General features: G+C 34.1%; 4 protein-coding genes across 4 annotated transcripts; 1 reads left to right on the plus strand and 3 right to left on the minus strand.

The window, feature by feature from the left end:
* The first annotated feature begins 2,456 nt into the window (after positions 1-2,456).
* On the plus strand, positions 2,457-13,578 carry LOC124824771 (5'-3' exoribonuclease 4). The gene is made up of 22 exons (XM_047297276.2): positions 2,457-2,854; positions 3,367-3,469; positions 4,215-4,291; positions 4,373-4,564; positions 4,733-4,852; positions 4,954-5,016; positions 5,105-5,251; positions 5,342-5,506; positions 5,686-5,763; positions 5,960-6,046; positions 7,064-7,144; positions 8,494-8,589; positions 9,344-9,414; positions 10,547-10,675; positions 10,754-10,830; positions 10,927-10,967; positions 11,062-11,136; positions 11,460-11,611; positions 11,693-11,797; positions 11,874-11,949; positions 12,067-12,146; positions 12,488-13,578. Exons 1-22 carry the CDS (start codon positions 2,660-2,662, stop codon positions 13,143-13,145), a joined length of 2,868 nt encoding a protein of 955 aa, XP_047153232.2. The 5' UTR covers positions 2,457-2,659; the 3' UTR covers positions 13,146-13,578.
* A 1,215-nt stretch (positions 13,579-14,793) lies between these two features.
* LOC124824773 (Rubredoxin-like superfamily protein) lies at positions 14,794-15,554 on the minus strand. The gene is given in 2 exon segments (XM_047297279.2): positions 14,794-15,255; positions 15,257-15,554. Coding segments are annotated over 2 exon segments (540 nt in total). The 5' UTR covers positions 15,461-15,554; the 3' UTR covers positions 14,794-14,919.
* A 1,663-nt stretch (positions 15,555-17,217) lies between these two features.
* LOC124824774 (putative transcription factor At5g28040) lies at positions 17,218-19,086 on the minus strand. Its single transcript, XM_047297280.2, has one exon. The coding sequence runs from the start codon at positions 18,800-18,802 to the stop codon at positions 17,579-17,581; it is 1,224 nt and encodes a 407-aa protein (XP_047153236.1). The 5' UTR covers positions 18,803-19,086; the 3' UTR covers positions 17,218-17,578.
* A 2,209-nt stretch (positions 19,087-21,295) lies between these two features.
* On the minus strand, positions 21,296-23,197 carry LOC124824775 (small ribosomal subunit protein eS24z). The gene is made up of 5 exons (XM_047297281.2): positions 23,039-23,197; positions 22,571-22,612; positions 22,232-22,402; positions 21,640-21,726; positions 21,296-21,545 (listed from the first exon to the last, which is right to left on the minus strand). Exons 1-5 carry the CDS (start codon positions 23,108-23,110, stop codon positions 21,504-21,506), a joined length of 414 nt encoding a protein of 137 aa, XP_047153237.1. The 5' UTR covers positions 23,111-23,197; the 3' UTR covers positions 21,296-21,503.
* Between the last annotated feature and the right edge of the window lie 394 nt (positions 23,198-23,591).

Genomic DNA, 23,591 nt, shown 5'->3' on the forward strand with positions numbered 1-23,591 from the left:
TTCATTTACAAAATAAATAAATAAATATTTATAATTAAATTATAAAATTATTTATTTAATTTTATAATTATAATTTTATTATTTTTCGTTATAAAAAAATAATCCACATGTAATGCTTGTACATATAATAACTACTCCATCCTGGCTGTTTTCGATGGCACAAGATTCGAAACAGCTAATAATACCTATAATTATTTAAAAACAATAATGTGTTGCAGGCGCTACAAAATATAAGATAATGATGATGAGACAGCACATTGCCACAGTTTCAACAAACCCATGTCTAACACGTTGCCTAAATTCAAAAGCAATTAACTATTATCAACTATATGATCCTTTTAAAGTTTTATTTAAATATAAACAGAATTTTAAATATTGATGTTTTAAGTGAATAATAATCTTTAAATGGATTAGGTTAAGCTTATTTGATTGTGATTGAGTTGGTGTGAATTAAATTAATTTTTAGTCTAATTTTTTTGTTAAAATAATTAAGTAAGTGTCTTTATCTTTTTTTAATTAAATTTTATTTTAAAAAGTGATTTAACTAGTTTATTTCGTTAAAATTGTTGCAATGTATTAGATTCATCTAGTTTTCTATTTGTCTTTTATTTTCTTTTTATTTTATTTTATTTATTTTAACTTTGTTTATGTATTAGATTCATGTTATAATAAATAGAACTGTTAGTGAATAATAGTGTTAGTAGATGTGAATATAAATGTGACGTGTCAATGTTGTTAATATTAAAATTGAATGTCATTATTGTTACAGTTATAATTATGAAATTAAATATAAATAATTTTATAATTTTATGGAAAATAGTTTAAATTTATTTTATAGATATTTTATAATTTAAAAAATTGTTAAGTGTAAATTTAAAATTTGTTAAATTTAGAAAATGATAAATATTCATTTTAATTTAAGAGTATATATATATATTAAAGATAAATTTGGAAATGTGAAAACAAGAAAGTAAAAAAAGTTATATAGGTATAGATAAAAAGAAAAATAACAAAATTTTTATAAAGATTAAAAAAACTATTTTAATATTCAATATAATAAACTGTCTAATAAACATTTAATTAAAATTATTTAAATTTGTTAAAAAACTATAACTTTAGTCTTATCATATAATAATAAATATGGAACAAAGGTAATAATATTAGGAGAAAAATATTTTGATATGAAATTTTTGACATTTTGACACAACACATTTTTTTACTTATTTATTTGTTATTGTACGGTACTCTAAATTTAATGAGAAAAGATATTTACTATGTCAAAATATTGTTCAAAAAATACGTATCGTTGTTCAAAAAATAGCTTTGTATTTTTTTAGTTTTGGTTATATATTAAAAAAATGTTAAATTAAAAAAAATATATAATATTTTTTAATTAAACGAGTCAATTTGTTTAACTCACAACTCATTATGTAACCAACTCATGATAGTCCGTAAAGTATGTCCTTAATGAATGAATTTTGATGGATTTTTTAAGAATAGAATAAGAGGGTCAGCTACCCAGCAAATTTTCATAATTAAATACCATTACTATATAATTAGATTTCGTTGTGAAAAAACCTACTTACTCAATGTTGTTACATGGTTAGAGCCACAAAGTGTGAACTATACAAGTTAACACTAACATTGATTAAATGAATCAAAAATGAAAAGAAAAAGCATTAAATGAATAAAAAATGAAAAGAAAAAGGCTCCGGTGTATATAGAGGACCTGGTCATTTCTAAAAGAAGTAATAGAAACGAAGGAACCACCAATTAATTATAAAAATATGTGTCGTATTTCATTTACTATTTTTATTTTATTTACTATTTTTATTTTATTTAATATCTAGTATCAATACAATTTCTAATTTTGAAGTTCAATTTTTAGTATAAAAAATCATGATTGAGACGGTTAGAGTAGGACAAGATTGAGTGACTCATTTTGACAATTTTATAATTGAATTTTTTTTTTATAATTTAGGATCATGTATTGGAGAATGTTTTCAAATAAAGTTTTCAAATGATTTGGTGGAAGAGTGATTTTTTTTATATAAACAAATGATTAAATTTGAGAAATTAGATCAAATAAGTAGAAATTATATAAATTTATCTAAAATATATTTTTAGTTTTATTTTTTATGGAGAATTTTTTAACAATTTTTATTTTGACAAGAAATGTTTTCGATTTTTTTAAATCTCTCATTTTTTTTAATTTTAATACTGTTAAAAATTTGTTGTGCTGTAAATCTTTGACCATAAAACTAAACAATATATCCTAAAAATGTTTATTCATTAAAAATCATAGTTCTAGTAAATAAATATTTTTCCATGCACGTACCAAATGCTAGTTGTTTATTTTTTTTAGCAATAAAATTTAGATGATACATATTTTTTCAAAATAAAAATAATAAGAGATGTTTTGGATTTAACTTCGGACCGGTTTAATGTTCAAACCGAAGCATACAATACTGAACTCGTGCCACCGGTTCGACGAGGACGCTCCTAAACGGGGGCATTTTGGTCTCATAAAATAAGGCGGCCACCGCAGCCGCCCGTACATTAAACGGCAACATAGATCTCCCTCTATTGTTGTTTTTTATCATAATTATTTTTCCTCTCTCTCTCGTGTTTCCGAACCGGGCCGAAGCGAGCCGGAAATATGGGAGTGCCAGCGTTTTACCGGTGGCTCGCGGATCGGTACCCGCTCTCGATCGTCGACGTTGTGGAGGAGGACACCGCCGGCGGCGACGGCGCTGTTGATGTTTCTAAACCTAATCCCAATGGCATGGAGTTCGACAACTTGTACTTGGACATGAACGGCATCATTCACCCCTGTTTTCATCCTGACGGCAAGGTACCTACATGCTTCGCCTTACCTCACTTTCATTCAATCCGTTATTCTGTTTTCGTGACTCCAATATTGCAACCGATTGACCTGTTATTTTGTTAATAGCATTAATGTCTTCTTCATTGGTTAAAAAGAGTCAGTAGACATAATAACCTAATAGAAATAGGCAAAGGAACGGAGAATTACGGTAGTGAACTTGTGAGATTTCTGTTTCAACTTCGCATTTAAAGTCTTCGAGTGATTGCTATTGAGGTCATATGTTCGTCAATTGATTGTTGAAATCTTGCTTTAGAATTTTTTGCATTTAGAGGCTCTGCAAACTGAGCTCCTGGAGCATTTTGAAGATATGGCATCATGCATGGTTATATGAGCAGAGTGAAACCTTATACAAAATTGACTAGACTATGGCGATTGGGATCTGTAGTTTCTTTATTTTTTTGTCTAAGCGGAAGTGTTTTTTGTGAATTCAAATTTTTATTCTGTGAAGTGCTTGTTGTTGATTAATCTTTTAAATGCAGCCGGCACCTGCTACCTATGAAGATGTATTCAAAATAATGTTTGACTACATTGACCATCTATTTTCATTGGTTCGCCCAAGGAAGCTTCTTTATCTCGCAATTGGTATGTAGCATTTTCTCACCATTGCATTTCCCATCAATGTGGTACTATGGAACACCAAGACATGCATTTGCTTTGCTTATCATATTGGATAAGAATGCAAATCCGATATCAATGCAGTGATTATTTACCTATGCTTAATCTTATTTGATACTTAAGGAGGAAATAAGATTGATACCATTGATTTAAGTAAACAATATGTCAATGAAAAGTAATTTGTGATGACATTGATTATAATTACTATTTTGTTTTAGTCGATGTCCCAAAAGTATGCTCACTGTGCGGATTTATGGAATGTGTGAATCCGACCCTGTATGTTTTAGGAATAATTGGATAAATGTTATATTTTTTGGATCATAGTTTCTCATCATGGAGGATCTGCCAGGTCAGCTCCTTAAAGTTTTAAATCCAAGATATTTGATGTCTCCGTGTCAAAACCTTAGAAATCACACTAAAGAATTTTGTAAACATCCATTAACTTGGTTCCCTTTAAGCATTCTATTTCTTTTCAATGATTGGCTACTTGGCACATTTTTGTATAGTATACTTTCCTCGTGCAAATCTTTTTCAGGTAAAAGATTCAGATAAGTGCTTGTAAAACAGAATAGCCAATGTGGAAAACTAGAAGTATCTGATATTTGAGAGGCTGTAATTTTTTGTCTGTAATGTTGTGTTATTGTATGTCTGATTTGACTTTGAATCCTCATTCCAACCGTTTTCTCCATTCGTTCTTTTCTTGCACCATTAGACGGTGTTGCACCAAGAGCCAAAATGAATCAGCAAAGATCACGGCGATTCCGAGCCGCAAAAGATGCAGCTGAGGCTGTAAGAATATGAACATACTCTTATTTACTATGATCTCCTGCTATTTCTATAACAAAAATTGAGTACAATGTGATGCTGTAGGAAGCTGAAAAGGAAAGACTCAGGGAAGAATTTGAGGGTGAGATGGAACTCTTGTCTTCTAAAGACAAGCCTGAAACCTATGACTCAAATGTCATTACCCCTGGCACTCCATTTATGGCAGTGTTATCAGTGGCTCTTCAGTATTATATACAGACTAGATTAAATTACAACCCTGGCTGGATAAATACAAAGGTTGACCTTATCCTATTTATTCTTTGCTCCCTTGATCTCTTCAATACTGCACATTCCTTGAGGACTAATCCTCTTTATTTTCTTTTCTCATATTGTATATATCTTGTTTTCAGAATATTTTGTTTCTATTTATTTATCTATGGAGCTACATTGGGTCTTTTTTTGAAGGTTATACTTTCTGATTCAAATGTTCCTGGTGAGGGAGAACATAAAATAATGGAATACATACGATCACAACGTAACCTTCCAGGATTTAATCCAAATACTCGTCACTGTTTGTATGGATTGGTGAGTTTTTGTCTGATTTAGAATTTTTCATTTTATCCAAGGTTGGTGTATTTATCTTTAGTATTTGAATGGTGATCTCATTGATATGATCTTTAATTCAGGATGCTGATTTGATTATGTTGGCCTTAGCCACACATGAGGTTCATTTCTCCATATTAAGGGAGGTTAGTTTTCAGTGTACAAACTTTCTATGTGATTGTAGATCATTGATCCCAATGGATTGCCTTGATGATTAATTACATGAATGAACAGGTAATTACTTTCCCTGGACAACAGGATAAGTGTTATCAGTGTGGGCAAATTGGCCATTTTGCGGCTGATTGTCGTGGTAAGCCAGGTGAGAAACCTGAGGACTGGAATCCAGTTGATGATGCCCCAGTTCACAAGAAGAAATATCAGGTTCAATATTGCTACCCAGCATGTTAGACTGAATATTCATGATTCTTTTCTGCTGATTTGTAGTTTGAAACTAAAATTTTGTATGTACAGTTTCTTAACATCTGGGTGCTGCGTGAATATCTGCAATATGAAATGGAGATCCCCAACCCTCCTTTTGAGATTGACTTTGAACGCATAGTGGATGATTTTGTATTTCTATGCTTCTTTGTTGGCAATGACTTTCTTCCTCACATGCCAACATTAGAAATACGTGAGGTAAGCATTTGGATGGCACCATGTTATATTGAGGTGTAACATGAAACAAAAAGTATGCCTGTGCTATATGCTTCTAGTTTTTTCTAAATAATTTTTAATTGAACATGCTTAACTTATGCTCTTTACCTGCATATCCTGCTCTATACCTGTTCTCTTTGATAATCTTTTTACCGTTTCAGGGAGCTGTCAACTTATTGATGCATATTTATAGAAAGGAATTCACTGCCATGGGTGGTTATCTTACTGAAGCGGGTGAGGTAAATTTCTCATTTTTCTTTTCTGAAATTCAGTTAAGTTGTGCTTGTAATTTTGTGATGTGTTGTTCTGGTATGTGACAAAATTATTTTTAGCAACGATCTTCCTTCAACTGATTGTCTTATCTCTTAAGTTATCTATCTGGAGTTTTTGGTTCTTAAATTAGTGTTGCAATATGAATATCATTGAATATTCCAGGTTTTCTTAGAGAGAGTGGAGCATTTTATTCAGTCTGTTGCTGTTCATGAAGATCAAATATTTCAGAAACGAGTTCGCATTCAACAGGTATTGTTATTTCTACATATTGACTATCCCTCTTTGGAAGGGATGATTATTATGGATTCTTAAACTTCTGAACCCTCTGGAGTTTTGAGCTAATCAAGTTCAATAAAGCAATATCTGCTTATTTTCATGATTCTGTACTTTTAGATGGTATATTTGCTTGATACATTGTAAGAAAGTTCTTCTGTTAATTTGATGTGGATAAATCTTCATTTCACTCTCCATTCCGTTTTGCATTCTATTTTATTGGCCAGTTTTTATTGTTTAAAATTTCTCACTGAGACAATTTTATTCCGTCATCCATAATTTTTGCTTCCTATTTGAATTGAATGGAAATTAAGTTATTTGGGAAGAAGACTTAACACATTTCTAAATTACACTGTTTCATATCATTTAAAGTCATGTTGGGTATTTATGGAGGAACTATATTGGCTTTGGATTCTACACAAATTAAATAATTATATAAGGGGTTTAAACTGTATCTGTAGCATCATTTAATCTGGTTGTATCATACTTTGGGAACATAGTTGTCCTTTAATTTTTCGTTGAACATAGGAAAGGACTGTTAAGTAAAGTTCATGGATGGGCAGATGTTTGTCAGGATGTATAGAATCATCAGGTACATCGAATAAAGTTCTAGAAGACAACTCCTTAAGCCTTGTTCCATTGTAGTAGGTATTGTGTTTCCCCTCTTGCACGTGACTCTCAACTTGGGTGTTACCCATCTGCAAGTCACAAGTCATCGCCAACATAATACTATATTAGTTGTTGCCCTTTGTTTCCTTTTTCTCTCATTCTAAAGTTTTGAAAGGAATTCTGATGTGGGTTGTGTTGTGACATTAGATTTTACATCCGGGAGGTGTGATTCACAAATGTGTCTGATTAGTTTCACGAATTGAAATGATATATACACACACACACATATATCTTTATATATATGTATATGTATATTTCTCTCTAATATGGTTTTGAAGTTTACTTCCTGATATGCAATACTTTTGGTTTGATTGTTTTTCTAAGGCTACAGAAATTAATGAAGAGTTGAGAGCTAGGGCAAGAGGAGAAATGCCTGAAGAACCACGAGCATCTCTTTCGGACAAGGTTCAGTAACTATTTATTTTTTGAATTCTTAAGCATTTTGCTTGAATTTAGTATTTTTTACTGACATTTTAAACTTTTGTTGGGAACCTCACTGCACTTTTCTGGACCCCAAACCACAGTGATTCTAGTGGCTGTGGCTTCCCAAACATACATTGAGGTTAGCGTGTCTGTGGGTTGCTGTGGGTTGTGATGGGTGATTTGTTTCACATAGAATTATGATAATCAGAATTGGTTTCTGAACTGAGTTGTGTGCTTCTGTCTTTGTGGAAGGCATACCGTAATTCCAACTCAACACAATATGCTGGGTTTGTGTAAAATCGCACCTTTTTATGAATTTAAATTTAAGGTCTTACTAAGTCTCACAAACAAGCTTATAAGATTAGGATTGGCCAAGTTTTATAAGCTCTATGTAAGTCATTTCTCTAGGGCAATTGTGAGACTAAAACACACCTCCTCAAGGCTGCAATTAAAGCTTCCCCGAAGTGGTCACTATTAAGGTGGCTTTCCAATAGCAACTTTTGTGTGATTAAACGTTCACTGGGATGTGTGGCATTTTGTGATTGAATTATGGATTCATCTGCTTATGTGCAAATGAAATCTGGGAGGTTTGCTTCTGCAATTGCTATCTTCCTGTTTCTGTCGTCTGCTGGTTTGTGGTTGCACACTAAATCTTTCTACCCAGCTGGTCTGTGGGTGACATGATTCCCACTTTCTACACTTAAAATTCTTCATATAAAGCCTTGTAAAGCTTGTAGTAAATCTAAGATTTTTAAATAGTTATGAATGTTATTTTGTTCTTTTTCACCTGTGCTAGTTTTGTATGTACACATATTCTTCTATATAATTAATAGTTTTATATCCTATAAGATTTACTACTTTGGCAACCTGGGGAAGTAAACCGCAGTATTTGGAATAACTTGTAGTTTGCTTTGTTGCATTTATGACTAACCAGTTGAGTTGAGGGGAATTCTGATAAATTTCAGTTGCCATGTTGAAGGGTTTATACTTGTACACTTTTTTTTTCTCCATTGGTATTTAAAACAGAAGTGCGTGGGTAGTGCCTGAAACAACTTAAACAAACAACTTCAATGTGTTCTCTTTTAGTGGGGGAACAATGATGAGAACGATCACTTCACAGCTATAATTTTCTTTTTAAAATTAAATGTTTCTTTTTTTTGTTTAAAGTTGCTAAAATATCTTGGATCTTAGAAGACATGTGTTTGTTTGGGTGAGATACAATTTATATCAAGAGTGATCCCTGAATGGTAAACTTAGCCTATGCCAGACCACGTGAAATCCAATATTATGAGAATTTTTATTAACTACATAGTGTTTGTTATTTTTTTTAGGTTAAGTTAGGAGAGCCTGGATACAAGGAAAGGTATTATGCAGAAAAATTTGGTGCATTGAATCTGGAGGAGATCGACAAAATCAAGAAAGATACAGTATGTGCTATCAGTATTCTTGGAATTATTTGTTGTTACCTTTCTTTCTATATACAGTCATGGGTTATAATGGAAAAATTTACAAATTCAATGCTTAAAAAAGTTTTTCAATGCAAAAACTTGAGTATCACATTATCAACAATAACATATTTCACTCTCAGAAACTCCTTAAATGAGCTTATAAGGACCTGTTTGCTTTGTAAAAGTGTTTTCTGTTTTCGCTGTAAATTACAAAAATGTTGCCATATTTTCACATGATTTCCTGTTTTCCTGTTTCTGAAAGTTTTTTTTTTCACTATTTCATATATGAACTTTTTAAAAAGGAAACAAAGAGAAAAGAAGGTGGCTTTATTGTAAGTAGAAGTGAAAACAGAAAATCAAAATAGAAAACAATTTTTTCAAACCAAAAAACACCTAAACTACTCCTTTTCTTTTTTAAGTGGTACACTAGGCTCACATTGTTACAATTTTCTTTCTAAATGATGTTAGGCACATGCCGTTTATGTGTCTTGAAATCTTGATTTTATTATCTGCCTGTGTTTCACAAGAGGGTGTTGGCTAGTACAGTTCCTCAATATGTTATGTTCATGAGGGATTAAGGGCCACATACTGGCTGAATATTTGTCCCCATGAATTGATCGGTGGTGTGTTGGATTTAATTGTTTTTCTCCTTTTGTTGATGGCTATTTTTACCCAACCTTTACAATTTATGGTTTTCATAGAAGATAGCTGATTGTCTTGGTCTTCCTCATAGGTCTTGAAATATGTAGAAGGCCTTTGTTGGGTTTGTCGGTATTACTACCAGGGTGTCTGCTCATGGCAATGGTTAGTCGTTCTTTTACTAGCTAATATATTATATTTGAACCCATTCCTGCTATTTTCTGTTAGTAGATTCATAATCTGGTTCATTTATGGTGGAAAGCTTCCTTGATTACGGTCACCCTTAACCCATCTTAATTGTGGCCTCTTTGGGATCTGCCTTAATTTCAGCTCCAAGGGTGGTGCTTCATCCCACGTCAACTTGATATGAGTTAACTAAAAGCTTATTAAGCTGGGTAATCCTCACCTTACATGCATAGTTTTATGGGGTTTTATTTAGGCCAAATTCTAAGAATTCAGCGCATAATGTTATACTGTAAGCAGTTTTGATGGAAGACTTACTTTTAAACTCATGCTGAGAAAATATCCCCACCCTTGGCCTGATCCCTTAAAGGATCGAGTGTCTGGATTTAGTAGAATGTAATATATATATATATATATATATATATATATATATATATATATATAGGTTTTGCATATCACCCATATATTGTCTCGTAATAGACTCAGTGGAGAATATTTCCTAGGCTACTATTAATTCAGTGCAACTTCCTATACGCTGCTAACCATGAGTTCTGAATGCATTTTATCATGCAATATATGACCATACTATTTCCTAAGTAATTAGTATTTTTATGTTGTTTAAGTAAACATTTAATTCTGGTGCACCCAAAGCAATGTTTGTACTAGTGACCATACACAGTTTTAGTAGAATGGAGGCATGGTCATTATTTTGTTGTGCGACAATTATTCCTCATTGTAAATTACCACTATCTTGTGAAACTTCTCAGCACTCTAGTTAGATGTATTGTACTAATATACTTTGGTCTGGCTTGAAGAGCGTTTTGCTTCAGATATGTTCTTTTAGCAAGTTTTCGTGTATCTCTATATTCTGTTGGAACTTTGTATTGTTGCTCATAGCTATTGGGCTTCAAATATATTTTCTAGCAGGAACTTCTAATCATGATTTTTAAGGAATTATTAATATAAAATATGGACTGCAGGCCTTTAAAACTGGGATACTGGCTTTTTGGTGTTCGAGTGGCTTTAAGATTATTGAAGAAATTTTCTGAGACTCCTTCAGTTTTGTTGAAATTATCATCCCATTAATATTTTTCATTATTGTTTGTTCATTCAGGTACTACCCATACCATTATGCTCCTTTTGCTTCTGATCTTAAAGATCTAGCTGATCTGGAGATAACTTTTTTTTTGGGAGAACCATTTAAGCCATTTGATCAACTAATGGGGACCCTACCTGCATCAAGGTTTCTTCTTCTTTCCTGTCTTTAGATCTATCATATCATGCATCCTGTGCTGATGCTTATTAAGTTCTTGTTCCACAGTTCAAGTGCACTGCCTGAAAAATACAGGGATTTGATGACTGATCCTTCATCACCTATTCTTGAATTCTACCCTGCTGGTGAGATCACCTGATTGTTATTGACTTATTCTGCCATATCTCAGTTTCTAGAGTTACTTGTTTTGCTTTTTTGACAGATTTTTCTTTTTTGGACAGATTTTGAGATTGATATGAATGGCAAAAAATATGCATGGCAGGTAATATAATGGTCTCTGTGACTTAATTTTTTTTATTAATATGAATGCTTTATAATAAAGTGGGGGTTAAGTTTACTGTTGCATTTTTTTTCAGGGCGTTGCCAAGTTGCCATTCATTGATGAGAAAAAATTGCTCTCTGCCACAAGCAAGCTTGAAGGAACATTAACGGTCTGGAATTGTTTTCTTTTACTTTCCTAGTCTTTTTCATTTGTGACCAACTGTAAAAGATTATTGCTCCAAAATTGTTGGACTTGAAATTGGATCAAAGAATAAATAATCTAAGAAGTCGATTGTTAAATGATAAGCCTATGTTAGTACTGTTTCTTTTGCACAATTATCCCTGACATTTTGCTGTGCATTTTCTGGAATCTGTTGGTTCGAGCTGGAGTACTTTTAACTATATAATTTTTAGTCCTGAACTTTACAACTGTTAATTTGAATCATAGTTTTGCATCTGGGTGCTTAATTTCATTCAAATTTTTTATGTGCAGGTGGAGGAACAGCTCCGAAATAGTAAGATGCTTGATTTGCTTTATGTCAACAGAGCGCATAATTTGGCTCCATATATCTTATCGTACTACCAATATTCTTGTCAATTCTCTCTGCATGACAGACCTGCTGTACCTATTGATCCAAGTGCTAGGTTAGTGAATATGGTTTGGTAATAGTCACCAGTCAAAATCATAAATATGTTTGCTAATTGTCTTGGAATCTTTGATAGCAGTCATGGTATGAATGGATACCTCTGGTTGTATGAAAGAAATGTGCTCAGAACCGTTGTATCCTCTCCCATCAAGGGATTGCAAGACATTGAGTACAATCAAGTTTTGTAAGTTTATTCTTTTACACTTTCCTGATATTTTAAAATCAGTGTATGAACTCATGTTGAGTGTTTCAAATTTCAGAAATATTACCTATCTTAATCCTCGTAAACATAAACATATTCCAAGACCTCCAAATGGTGTACAAATGCCAAAAAAGGTTGGTATTTTGACCTCTCTTAGACATGAAGTGATGAGACAAATATTATATTTTTGTTTAGTTTCTTCAAGATCTATGTATAGATCTCATTTACTTTGACATTGGTTATGTTTGCAGATATTAAAAGCCATTGATATTAAACCTTTTCCTGTGTTATGGCACGAAGAAAATAGTGGTCGGCGTCATGGCAGAGACAGGTTAGAATCTATTCCTGAGTTGTAACTAGATTGTTGTAGTATAATTTTATATATTATTTATGTATGGATAAATAAACCCCCGCTGCTGGTGACATTTAAAGTTCAATGCGGTTGTGGCACTGTATTCCACCGTATGTGGACAATTTTTTTTTAGGAAACTATCAATATTTACTTTAAGCAATTGTCTTAGGGAGAAATAGAAAATTCCATATTGAGTGGGTTGATAAGTTCTCAGTAAAATCCAGCACATGAAGTTTTTCTTGCATTAAATATGGTCTTTGAGCGAGTGATAAGACAGATTTGTTAGAGCTCTTACCTTTCTTGTATGATGCATGCGACAGACCACAACTACACGGAGCAATGGCTGGGCCTCAACTGGGAGAAGCAGCACATCGTCTTGTGAAGAACACCCTTAATATTAAACCAAATAACGCAACATACGGATTCCCAGAGCAGCTTCCAGGCCATCATGCAATGAACAGGGTGCTTAGATCACCAGGACCCTCTGGACCTGGTAAATATTATGCCGAGGACACAAGTGGTTATTACGGACATCATTACAATCACCAGGGCATGATGCCTAGACCTAGATATCCAGTCTCATCCAATGGTGGACATAATGACAAACAGAATTTTAGGATACAGGATAGGTCACAGCATCATGAACAGAATTACTACAACGGGAGAACTGGGTTCCATACTTTTACAGTGGAGGAAGGCCCAAGACCAAGGCCATATGCAGTGCCTCCACCAAAGACACCTGTGGTGGTGTTATCAAGGCCACCCAATTCAGGACCAACAACTAATCTGCAACAGCAATTTGTGGGTCCTCCTATACCACCTCCAAACTGGATTACTAGAGCACCTGATACGAACGGAATATATGCTAGGCATCAAGAAGTTGCAATTGGGGGAGCTTACGATAATAAGCACATGAAGAAGGTGTACCAAGTTAGAAGTCGGCAACCCCAAGATATGCCAGAGTACGGGAATCAATAGTGATTGTTGTGGAGTTTACTTGCTTTGTCACCGAAGTGCCCTCTTCCATTCCATGGGCTGTTCCTCAAATTGCTGCTCATCCGTTCCAGAGTACGGAAATCATTTGCCATCGAAATGCAATGCAATAGGCTGACAAATGCTTATCAAAGCTTTGGATAGCACTTAAATAATCTTCTGCTGTGAAGTTGCTGCAGCCTGCAAAGAATCGGTTCTGGCTTCACTAGACATGGGCACTTGGAAAGGTGGGAGTGCTATATATATTCACAATATTCTTGTTTTTCAAGTTCTAAACAAATACTAAATTATTGTATAAACTTGTAATTGCTATGTGTAGGGTAGCATGTATAAATCCCGCTGCGCTCAGTGGCGCTTGTATTATCATGTACCACATCCAACTTTAATAGACAATCGTAAATTTGTAGTTGAAAAGTAAGATCTGTTTGATTATATATATTTTTTTCCAAAATTAAAGAGTTAAAATGGGTACACTGTAAAATGTGTCAATCAATTATAAATAATTGTTGATATGATTTAGAGCTTAACTGTTGTAAAAGTTGGAAGATTCACGAGTTATGATGATTTATGATTGGATTAGAGTGTAAACTAATTTTATATTATTCTGAGTCTTATCTTTATTTCGGTGAAGTTAATAGACGATAGTCTGATTGGATTGTTTTTACACCAACACTGAAGAAGGAATTTGGTCGACCTAGTTTTGATTTAGATCATTTCGTTTTATTATTAAAAATGGATGTTTTGTATAAAAATGAATATTAAAATTTTACATGTATACACACTCTGGTTATTTTGTTCAAATTAAATTAGAGATTAGTCTTGATCTTTTCTTTTAAAAACATCAATTTAGGATATCTCATGTATTAGTGCTTTTTCACATACATATCTTAGATTATGAAGGGTTTTCCTTAGTTCAGTACATGATAAGTAGAATACATAAACGTGCTTTTTTAAAAGTGTAACTTCGTATTTTTAGAAAAAAGCATTTCGAAAACTTTATTTTCAATATTCGAGCGTCTAAATTAAAAAAAAAAATGTCTATAATGAGAACGATTTAAAGAATGGAAATTAATAAAATATTTGAAAAAGTAAATATTATCAGTGATTGTATCCGATAAATCAGTTCATCTCTAGGACTCAACTTTTAGATTTATTTTAACACAATTATTTCAAATGCATCTGAATTTATGTTGTTCTAGTAGTAACCATTCTCTGATCGTGATGTGGACTCGGAAGCACAAGATTTGCTGGCCCTTTCCAGTGTCTCATATAAGAAGATGTATGAATAAAAAACATTGAGAACAATTATTTATAATTGCCTAGAATTATTATTAAATTGAAACGATGATCCACTGCAAATTAATCAACCCAAAAAAAAATTATGATGCTTGATATATCACTAAAAAAAACTGCAAGTACCCATAAAATTACAAGAAGTAAAGAAATTCTTTACTTCTAACAAGGAAACGCTGAGTCAGAAGTCAAATCCTAAGCTTACTCTATCATCCAAGAAGGAACTACCTTTTAAGATTATTTGACAAGAACGCGGTATTTGATTGATACAGTATTATTATACGAATTGTATAACTCATCCAAAGCAAGAAAAGCATGTGGTAGCTTGCATCCAAAACAATAGGAAAGAAAGATGAAGAGCACATTCTACATAGATACAATACATACATTCATATAACCCTTCGTCGATAAATACATATCCAATCCAACATAAACAAAAAGTTACCATAGCCGAGTTCAAGAGAAACTATTGTAGGAAATAACCACCCAAAAAGAGAGCGAAGAAGAGCAACAAAGTGCCGTATATAAGGATGGTCTTCTGACCCGAGGTCAGGGAATTTCCCCCGAGTCCGTATTGTTGGTTCTGCGCAAACCCTGCGATCTGAACGCTCTTGCTCTCGAAGAAACTCTGTGCGGCTCCGCACGTGGGACACCGCCAATCGTCTGGAAGCTTCTCGAACTGGAACCCTGGGGCAATCGGATACGAAGGATCGCCCACCGCCTCGTCGTATTTATAACCGCACGACCGGCACTCGTAGATGCCAGTGTTCAGAACCGCGAATTTCTCCTCCAGCCGCCGGGGGGTCCAAGTTCTCCGCCGCCGGCTCCGGCGTTGGCGTGGACGTGGGCGTGGTGTCTTCCTTTGAGACGTCGATGGAGTTGACGGTGAGATTTCGGGGTTTGGCAAAGAGAGAAGGAAGAGAATGAGGTTTGAATTTGGGTTTGGGTTTGAGAGAGAAGGTTGAGAAGTTGAGAGAGAAAGGTGACGGTGGAGTAAAGCTAGCCATTGTTAGTTGAAAGATAGAGCCAGCCGTGAGTGACGGTTGGTTCTTCTGTGGAGGAGAAGACGAGAATAACCATAGTATATGCCCTTCCTCTTGGATAAGGTATGCATTTCTTTTTTTAATTATCTTCTAATTTTTCCTTTCTTTATTATTCATTCCAATAATAATTCTCTCTCTGGGCTTCTTCTTCAGTTTCATTTGGGTCGCCTCTCTCTTTCTTCCTGCACTCCCCAATTTTCTTCTTTTCACCCCCTCATTCAAGGTTAGTTTCCTGTATTTCTTAATTCTTTTCCATTTTCTGTTTTTCTCTGAAATTAGTTTCTGAAACAATTAAGACACTAAAATCGTATTTTAAATATTTAGTTTTTTTTTAATTTAAAGTATTATTTTTTTCATTTTTTTAATAATTGACAAATATAAGAGAAATCATAACAGAATGACACGTATTGCAGGCATGCAACGCACTGCACTGTACTGTGTTTTTTATTGAATGAGTAACGTGTGTATTTATACAATAGAAGAAGAGAGAGAAAAGTAAAATATCAGAGAAGCACTAGAAGCTTCCGTAACAGCGGTGAGGAAAAACTAATCCAAAGACTAATTATGATTAAGAATAATTTCCTTCTGGTCACATGATTGGCGTCATTACTTGGTGAACTGAAACCTTTGCCGAAAAGAAATAGTGGATAAGGGATTAACTAATCATTGCGTGAATTTCAGAACATTACCTTCCTCTTTTGCTTTTCACCTATTTTTTTCTCAGAGAAAAAGGTGGAAAGTTAATCAACCTTACCGGAATCTTACCACTTCCAAACAACTTATATAATGGCACGCCAACAACTGTACCAAGAGCATTAATAATAAATTGATTTTTTTATTGAAAATTATTAAAAATTGCATTGCGATGAAATTGTATGAAAACATTTATTGTGTTTAGCCTAAAAGAACCTGAATAAATAAAATAAATTTCACTTCTAAAATCAGAATCTACTTTAATTCCTCGTATCATTCAACGAAACTCCAGTTTGAACTCTGAAATTGACATATCAACCACTCTAATCCCAAATGCTAGTCAAATGATTAATTGACTGCTATCAGTTAATTCAACCCGTGTTAAAAGATCCTATTAGGTAATGTTCATCAAATTCAAGGTTTAACTGACTGTTGTATGAAAGATGAATTTGATGTTAAGGTGATTTTCAGTGCTTTAATTTACTCTTCGTAGATTTCTTTATGTACATTCTTTTTGCAATCTTTTCCTTTTATAAGATCCAAATTTTAATTAATATTTTATTCTCATATCGATGTTTTAAAGTAGAAAAAATATTTTTTATTTCTATAACTCAGCAACTTGAATTTTATAATACACTGTCTGCTATTTTATATAGAAATATTGTTAAACTCTAAAATGACAGGAATTGATTTGATGATTTGGTCTAAAAATAACTGAACATTCAATAACTATAAAATGAGCATTAAAACCAGAACTGACCACTGATGGGGATCAGAGATACAAACTGATCCATCTGAGACGGATTAAGCATCCAAAAATCCAAAATTCAAAGAGCTTCCAGCCCCAATCGCTTGCAGCATATATGAATAGACCATTCCACTGTGCTTGAATTCTTATTCAAAAATTTCCCCCGAAACATTGCAGAATCTCTTTCAGATATTAAAGTGGCAAATTTTACAATGGATGGAATTACAATACTACGAAAGATAGTTAAAGTTCTGTAACAAGAAAGTGGTGAGGAAGATCATTCCAGAATTAAGAAGCCACTAATTTTTGCATCTTTTACAACATATCATGGTTCAAAGCCATCACTCCGGACCAATTATTTCAATCTGTTCTGTACATGTATGAGACCATTGAAAATTAAAGGAACATAAAACGGACTAAAATGTAAACATTTTATTTTAATTGACAAATGCTCTACCGAATCAGAGATAAATAAAACACTGGTTACCACTTACTTACTAGTTACTAGCTAAGTGCTAAGCTCTATGAGTATGAAGCAAATTACGAGGCAAATCTTGGTGTGATGAAGTGAACATGAAGAGGAGAACTCCAATCACTCACTACAAAAAGGAAACCAAGAACAAACTAAAAGGCGTGTGTGGTCAAACTCCTCCTCCACCGGACCGCAACTCCTCCATCGCAGCCTTGATCTGATCCTGCACCAGCTCCAACCGCTTCGAATACACTTCCAACTCCAATATCTGTTGCTTCCTCCATTTTTCATCCACCAATTCTCCACCACCATAACTCAAATTCATAAAAGGCGTGGGGTTTAAATTCAAGGAAACTCCTCTCCCACCAAACGCTCCCCCTCCCATCGCTCCTACCAACTCTCTCACCACCGGCGACAGACAACTCCTCACCGTCTCCTCAATCAAACTCGGTATGTTATTGCTATAACCACTGTTATAATTGTTATTATTAGTAGTAGCGGTAGTGTTGGTAGCGGTAGCAGTAGGAGTGGCCGTAGTTGTAGCATTGCTAGTACAATTAAGATCTCTGTTCGACGCGGATCCATCGATTGGCTCGACTTTCACCGCCGATCGAGGCCGGGGGCGTTTCGGTGTTTTCTTCTCCGCAGAATTCCTGGAAGTCGTTTCGTTCTTGAGAATTACGGGGCTAAAATTAAGGTTAGGGTGGGGGATGATAGGGTTAGGGTTGGGGCAAGGGTTGATTTCGTCGTCGTCCAAGGAATTTTCGCCGATTGGAGCCACGCTGCTCCAGATCTTGCGGGAGATTTCGAAGGTGGCTTGATCGTGTGCGCTCTTGAAGGAGAATTCCTTGCCGGAGCCAATCTTATTGAGGACGTTTCGGTACTTCTTCTTCAGCCTTCGGATCTTCTCCACCAGCTGGTTCTTGTTGAAATCGAGTTGCAGTTTCGACTTGATTTGGTCGTAGAACAAAGCGGTGTCGTTGTGGTGAGAGGATCCTCTCTGAGAGGTGTAGTCCAGGAACCCTTGAAGGAGCTCGATCTCGTCCTCGTCGGTCCACAGCCGCTGGAACAGCCGCCGCGAGTCGTCTAGCGGAGGCGGAGGCTTCTTTTCCTCGATTGGCTCCAGGCGCCGCCGCTTCGGATCGGAGGAGTCACCGATGACGATGGTGGTGGCGGTGGGCGTGGATAGTGGAGCGCCTCCGCCGTTTGAGATGGCGGAACCGGGGACGGCGACGGTGACGGCGAGAGCGGTGGAGGGAGAGGGCTCGTTTTCTTCATCATCTGCGGCCAAAACGTCGTCCTCTTCTTCGAACTCTTCGTCCTCCTGGGACTCGTCGTCGTCGTCGTCCATGTCTTCTTCGCGGAAAACGGCATCGTGTTGTTGAGATGCCATTGATAGGAAGGAGAGAGAGAGAGAGAGAGTGAGAGGTTTGGTCAGTGGTTAGGCCAAGAAGAGTGGGCTGAGTCACGGGTTTTGGTTTCTTGTTGAACTCAGTTGCTCACGCACTCACCCATGGTTTGGTTTGGTTTGGTGATGGTAAAAGGGAATCCGAAGGGTGGTTTTGGTTTTTAGTTTAGTTTAGGTAGCCTAGTGGACCAAGTGACCAACCAAACCTCCTGCCATCATTTTTCTATTCCCTATTTTCATTTTACAAGGAATGTACTTTCTTCTTTTTTTTCCACAAACGCAACCCAATTCATTTTTTTTCTATTATTTATTTCGTTTAAATAATTACAAAACCTTACCAATACGTTTATGAACTTAATATTTATATAATTTAGCAGGTACGGATTAATTTAATATTTTATTATTTCTAATATTAATGGAATGAGAGTAAGTATTAATTAAAAAGCTCATGGAAGTAAAAAATTAATTTGATTAAATAACTAGTTAAGAAGAACAAAATATGCATTGCAAATGTTCACAAAACGAGAAAATATGTTGGTCCTGACAATGAGACCGTATATTCAATAAAATAGTCTTTTTAACATTTCTTAGGAAGAAAAGGTTTCTTTTGAATGAAAACAAAATAAATAACTTAGCGAAATATACACACTATTATAATTAAAAAATTTATTGACAAAAATGTTACTGATGTTATACTTGTTTTATTACTTTTGAAATATGAACGTGCGCACTACAGAGAGAGAGAAATCCTAAGCATTACGATACAAAAATTATCTTGTTTAACCTAATTGTAACTTGCAATACTGTTTATTTGTATAAGATGTTTAATTAAAAACAAATCGTATCTTAAAATTTAATAATGACGTTTTTTTTAAAACATTGCTTTTATGTTCATAAAAATTGATCATGAGGCGGCATGGTATAATGAGTTGAAACCTCTACTCACAGATTTCATTCATTTCAAGTTTGTTTTCAATTGACAATGACTAACTGAAGAGTGATTACTTTGACGTGTTCCATTTGTATTCCTACTGCTGTTTTGTTTTCATGTTTTCTTTTCATTATATGGAAACAAATATGTACCGTGCATTGTGAGGGCACATTATAGAATCGTAAATATTTCATTTTAGTAGTATATTTTGTTTTAAACATATACAGATAGTTTAATAACTTTATATAACAGTTCAAAAATGAAACTTGTATTTAATACATTTTTTTTCATTCTAAACTATTCCATGACAGATTAAAACACCCTTTAATGAGTATCTTCAAAGCACTTGTGGTGTTAACACAATTTAAGGCATTTGTAGGCAAAAGTTGAAAACAATATACACCAAGGGATATTGCCGTAAAGTGATCATAATGATAAAAAAAACATTTAATACTCTACAATCTTGGACGTTAATAAATTACAAATAAAATTTAATCACGATAGGATTTTGTTTAAAATATTCATGAAAGTGAATTATACTGGACATGTAATACAATATAGTCTTTACGATAATTTTTATTTTGGCAGATAAAAATCCAATATAATTGGACCGAGTCGCTCAATGATAAAATTTATCCAATAAAATTGTAACAAATACGTTGACTAGACCGTAGAGATTTTAAGCGTAACCTACTTCATACTTTCCAAAGAGTAAAATCCTTTTCTTAACATGACGACTCCTTTTCTTAACATGACGACTACTTTAATAAGTTATGAAGGAGCTATTTCTTGAATAGCTCTAGCTAGATAGTTTTGGTGCTAGTACCCCGTCCCATCTTCCATAACTCTACAAATCCGTAAAAACTTCTCTTTAACTTTTTATTGCTTTACTTTTTCTTACATAACATGTCGACTTTCTAGATATTCAACACGACATGCTAAACAACAGCTGCAAAAAGTAGTTCCATTAACATCTTCGGTTTGTACGAAAAACTTCGAGTATATTAATTCGATACGAATAAATATGATTCAAACAAAAATAAAAAATAACAAATTGCCAGGAAAAGAACCGTCATAAAAAAATAAGTTTCAATTCGATTTAACTAAAGCTGCGACCAAAACTGTAGGAAACATTCAAACTCATCTTCAAAACCGTTTCGAGTCTTTACTCCAGACAAAACTACTAAAATATGCCAAGAGGCCTTCACTCTAAACTTTTTTCTTTAGCTCTTGAACCAAGTATACGATTAAAAACAACGTCATAAGGTAAAACAAGGGCGTTCAATCTTTTTCTCTGCCCTACCACATGAAATTCAGCTTTGTGTCTGCACCTAAACACATTGCGAAAACAAGGGGGTTCAATGTTATTTGACACTTAAGAGGCTAAAGTAGCGTTGTTTTGTATTTTCCTCATACACAACTTCGGTTAAGCCAGGCTGAATCGAAAAGGTATACAGAATCGATGAATAAAAACACTTACTCAGTTGAACTTTAATGATATTCTATAAGATTTCGCAATATAACTCACTACCTCAATTTACCAAATATTAGAAAGCAAAGTTAAACATGAGCTCTCAAAATTGTTCAATTGCTAGTATTCAACATATGATGAAGTTATAAGCAAACATAAAATAAAATAAGGATCAACACTTGTGCCAAAACATCTCATTCTATAATTCTAGCATAAGATAAAATAACAACTACAAAGCACCGAAACCAATATAACCTTAGAATCGAAATAAGATTTCTCATATCTTATTTCTTCTTTCCAGCCTTAGCAGCATCAGAAGCCTTCGTCTGCACAAAATAAAACATGCCATATTTTATTTATCATTTAATCAAGCAAATCATGATATTTTATAATTTATTTTATAATTTAATACAAAATTACCTTCTTTACTCCACGAATCTTCTTTGCTCTGTTTTTCCTCTCCTTCATTTGTTTCCTCGACTTTTCTACCTTAGTGTCAAGACCATTCTGTAATAGATATAAATTAGTATGCTAGCACAAAATGATGCAGCAGCTGCTGCTAGACATGTATATTACAAAATTCATTCAGCAAAGAAAACAAAAACGCAGATGACAATATATTCGATGCCGCTAACACTAAGTCGAAAAATAAAACATAATGAAATCAATTCATAGTAAAAAAGAATAGGATGGCAACAGTAACCATTACCAACCTAAATAAATCTAATGTTTCTAAAGAAAATTATAACCCATCTTTATACTCCAAAGAAACTAGTTTAAATACTTATTTCTAAAACAATGGCAACAGTCTTGAAACAATGAAATGAATTACAGTGTCACATCTGTATTTGCAGTAAAAATGACTCACCGGGAGGAAAAATTACTGGAACAGGTGATAGCAATAATGTAAGGAAAAATAACAGTAACAGTGATATTGCATTAACAAAATGAGATCACAACACAAAATTTCAGGCTAAATAAATTCAGGTAAGGTTACTGATTGTTGACTCACCCTGATAAGCCTGTACTTGGGCTCGTACTTCTTTGCATTGTCGACTGAATCATAAATCAAACCAAAACCAGTAGATTTGCCACCACCAAAATGTGTTCGGAATTTGAAGACGAACACAGTGTTTGGGTCTTTGACGTCGTACATTCTAGCAAGCTTCTCCTTGAGTTCAGCCTATTATTTCAAGATAGACACAAAACAAATTAATTCAAAAAATCATAGTGTAATTGTCAATGAATAACATCTCAAAAATTGACACAGTTGATAGCAAGGGATATTGACAGTTTCTGAATTCCCTAAAAAGTTATTTAAAAAAATACTTAAAATCTAAAACGAAAATACCTTGGAAACATTTGCCCTCCCTGGATGAAGTACGTCCACAACCTGCAACACAAACATGTATATATAGAAGGATTAGTGGTGTCATCGCTAAGAATCACTCAAGCTTTAATTAGGAAAACAACTTCCACATTCCATAACCTAGTAGACAACTAACTAAGAAACACGAACCACCTACTGGCTGACAATCATACAAATGTGAAAATCACACCTCTCGTTGCATAGATTCAGATCAAAAGTGCTCTAACAATAGGCAATTAAACAAAATCGCTTCGTCAAGCCACACGGCTCAATTAAATATACACGATTCTCACACAAAAGCACAACCGATCAGTCAGAATCATACAGCGGATATGTGAGCAGCAACAAAAATCAGAAACAAAAAATAAACAAGACTCGGAAATGCAGTTTAAACAATCATTTGCATTTGCAGATTTGTATCGAAAAAAAAAAAGTACAAGGAAAACTCACAAACTGCTTCCTGGAAAGAAGTCTGTTAGTCATGAACTTGCGAGTTCGGATTGTAACAGCCTTGTCCGCCATACTGTTGGGTGAGGTTTGGCACCGAAGAACTTCACACAGATGCGGTTACAGCAGCTCCACAACACGCACACTAAGAAATACAGAGCGAAACCCTAACCTTTTTATAAACACTAGGGTTTAGATAGCAAACGGGCTGGGCTAAACTTTGAACGCGTAAGTAATATGGGTTTTTTGGTATGGGCTTTTTGGTTCTTAAAACTAAAAATCTTTACCAGCATCTGACATAACCAACTCTTTCTGCACACCCAGCTTTCAATCTAAGATGAAATGTCCATTTTACCCTTAATAAAAAAATAATATAAGCAAATTTTTTCAGTCTTTTCCAATTTTGTCTTCTTTTCTTCACACCTGGCAAGGGCCATCACTTCTTTTGCCATGCTTAAAGTTTCTTTTTCCTTAATAGCGCATTTTCTATCATAATCTTTACCTCCAATGTGAAATCGTGAAAAGTAATATCTCTTCACCGTTTATTTAATATAAC

Source organism: Vigna umbellata, chromosome 5 (assembly GCF_029865625.1).
Source record: "Vigna umbellata cultivar VRB3 chromosome 5, Vumbellata_1.0, whole genome shotgun sequence".
Taxonomy (NCBI): Eukaryota; Viridiplantae; Streptophyta; class Magnoliopsida; order Fabales; family Fabaceae; genus Vigna; species Vigna umbellata.

What these genes read in the sequence shown, in the direction of transcription:
- LOC124824774 (XM_047297280.2), bottom strand. Translation starts at nt 18,802, where the DNA reads ATGGCATCTCAACAACACGATGCCGTTTTCCGCGAAGAAGACATGGAC.
- LOC124824775 (XM_047297281.2), bottom strand. Translation starts at nt 23,110, where the DNA reads ATGGCGGACAAGGCTGTTACAATCCGAACTCGCAAGTTCATGACTAAC. An exon ending in TTCTTTCCAGGAAGCAGTTT is followed by an intron (nt 22,613 to 23,038) that starts GTGAGTTTTCCT and finishes TTTGTGTTGCAG; the next exon opens with GTTGTGGACGTACTTCATCC. An exon ending in AGATTCGTGGAGTAAAGAAG is followed by an intron (nt 21,546 to 21,639) that starts GTAATTTTGTAT and finishes TATTTTGTGCAG; the next exon opens with ACGAAGGCTTCTGATGCTGC.
- LOC124824771 (XM_047297276.2), top strand. Translation starts at nt 2,660, where the DNA reads ATGGGAGTGCCAGCGTTTTACCGGTGGCTCGCGGATCGGTACCCGCTC. An exon ending in ACAAAATCAAGAAAGATACA is followed by an intron (nt 8,590 to 9,343) that starts GTATGTGCTATC and finishes TCTTCCTCATAG; the next exon opens with GTCTTGAAATATGTAGAAGG. An exon ending in GGTGTCTGCTCATGGCAATG is followed by an intron (nt 9,415 to 10,546) that starts GTTAGTCGTTCT and finishes TTGTTCATTCAG; the next exon opens with GTACTACCCATACCATTATG.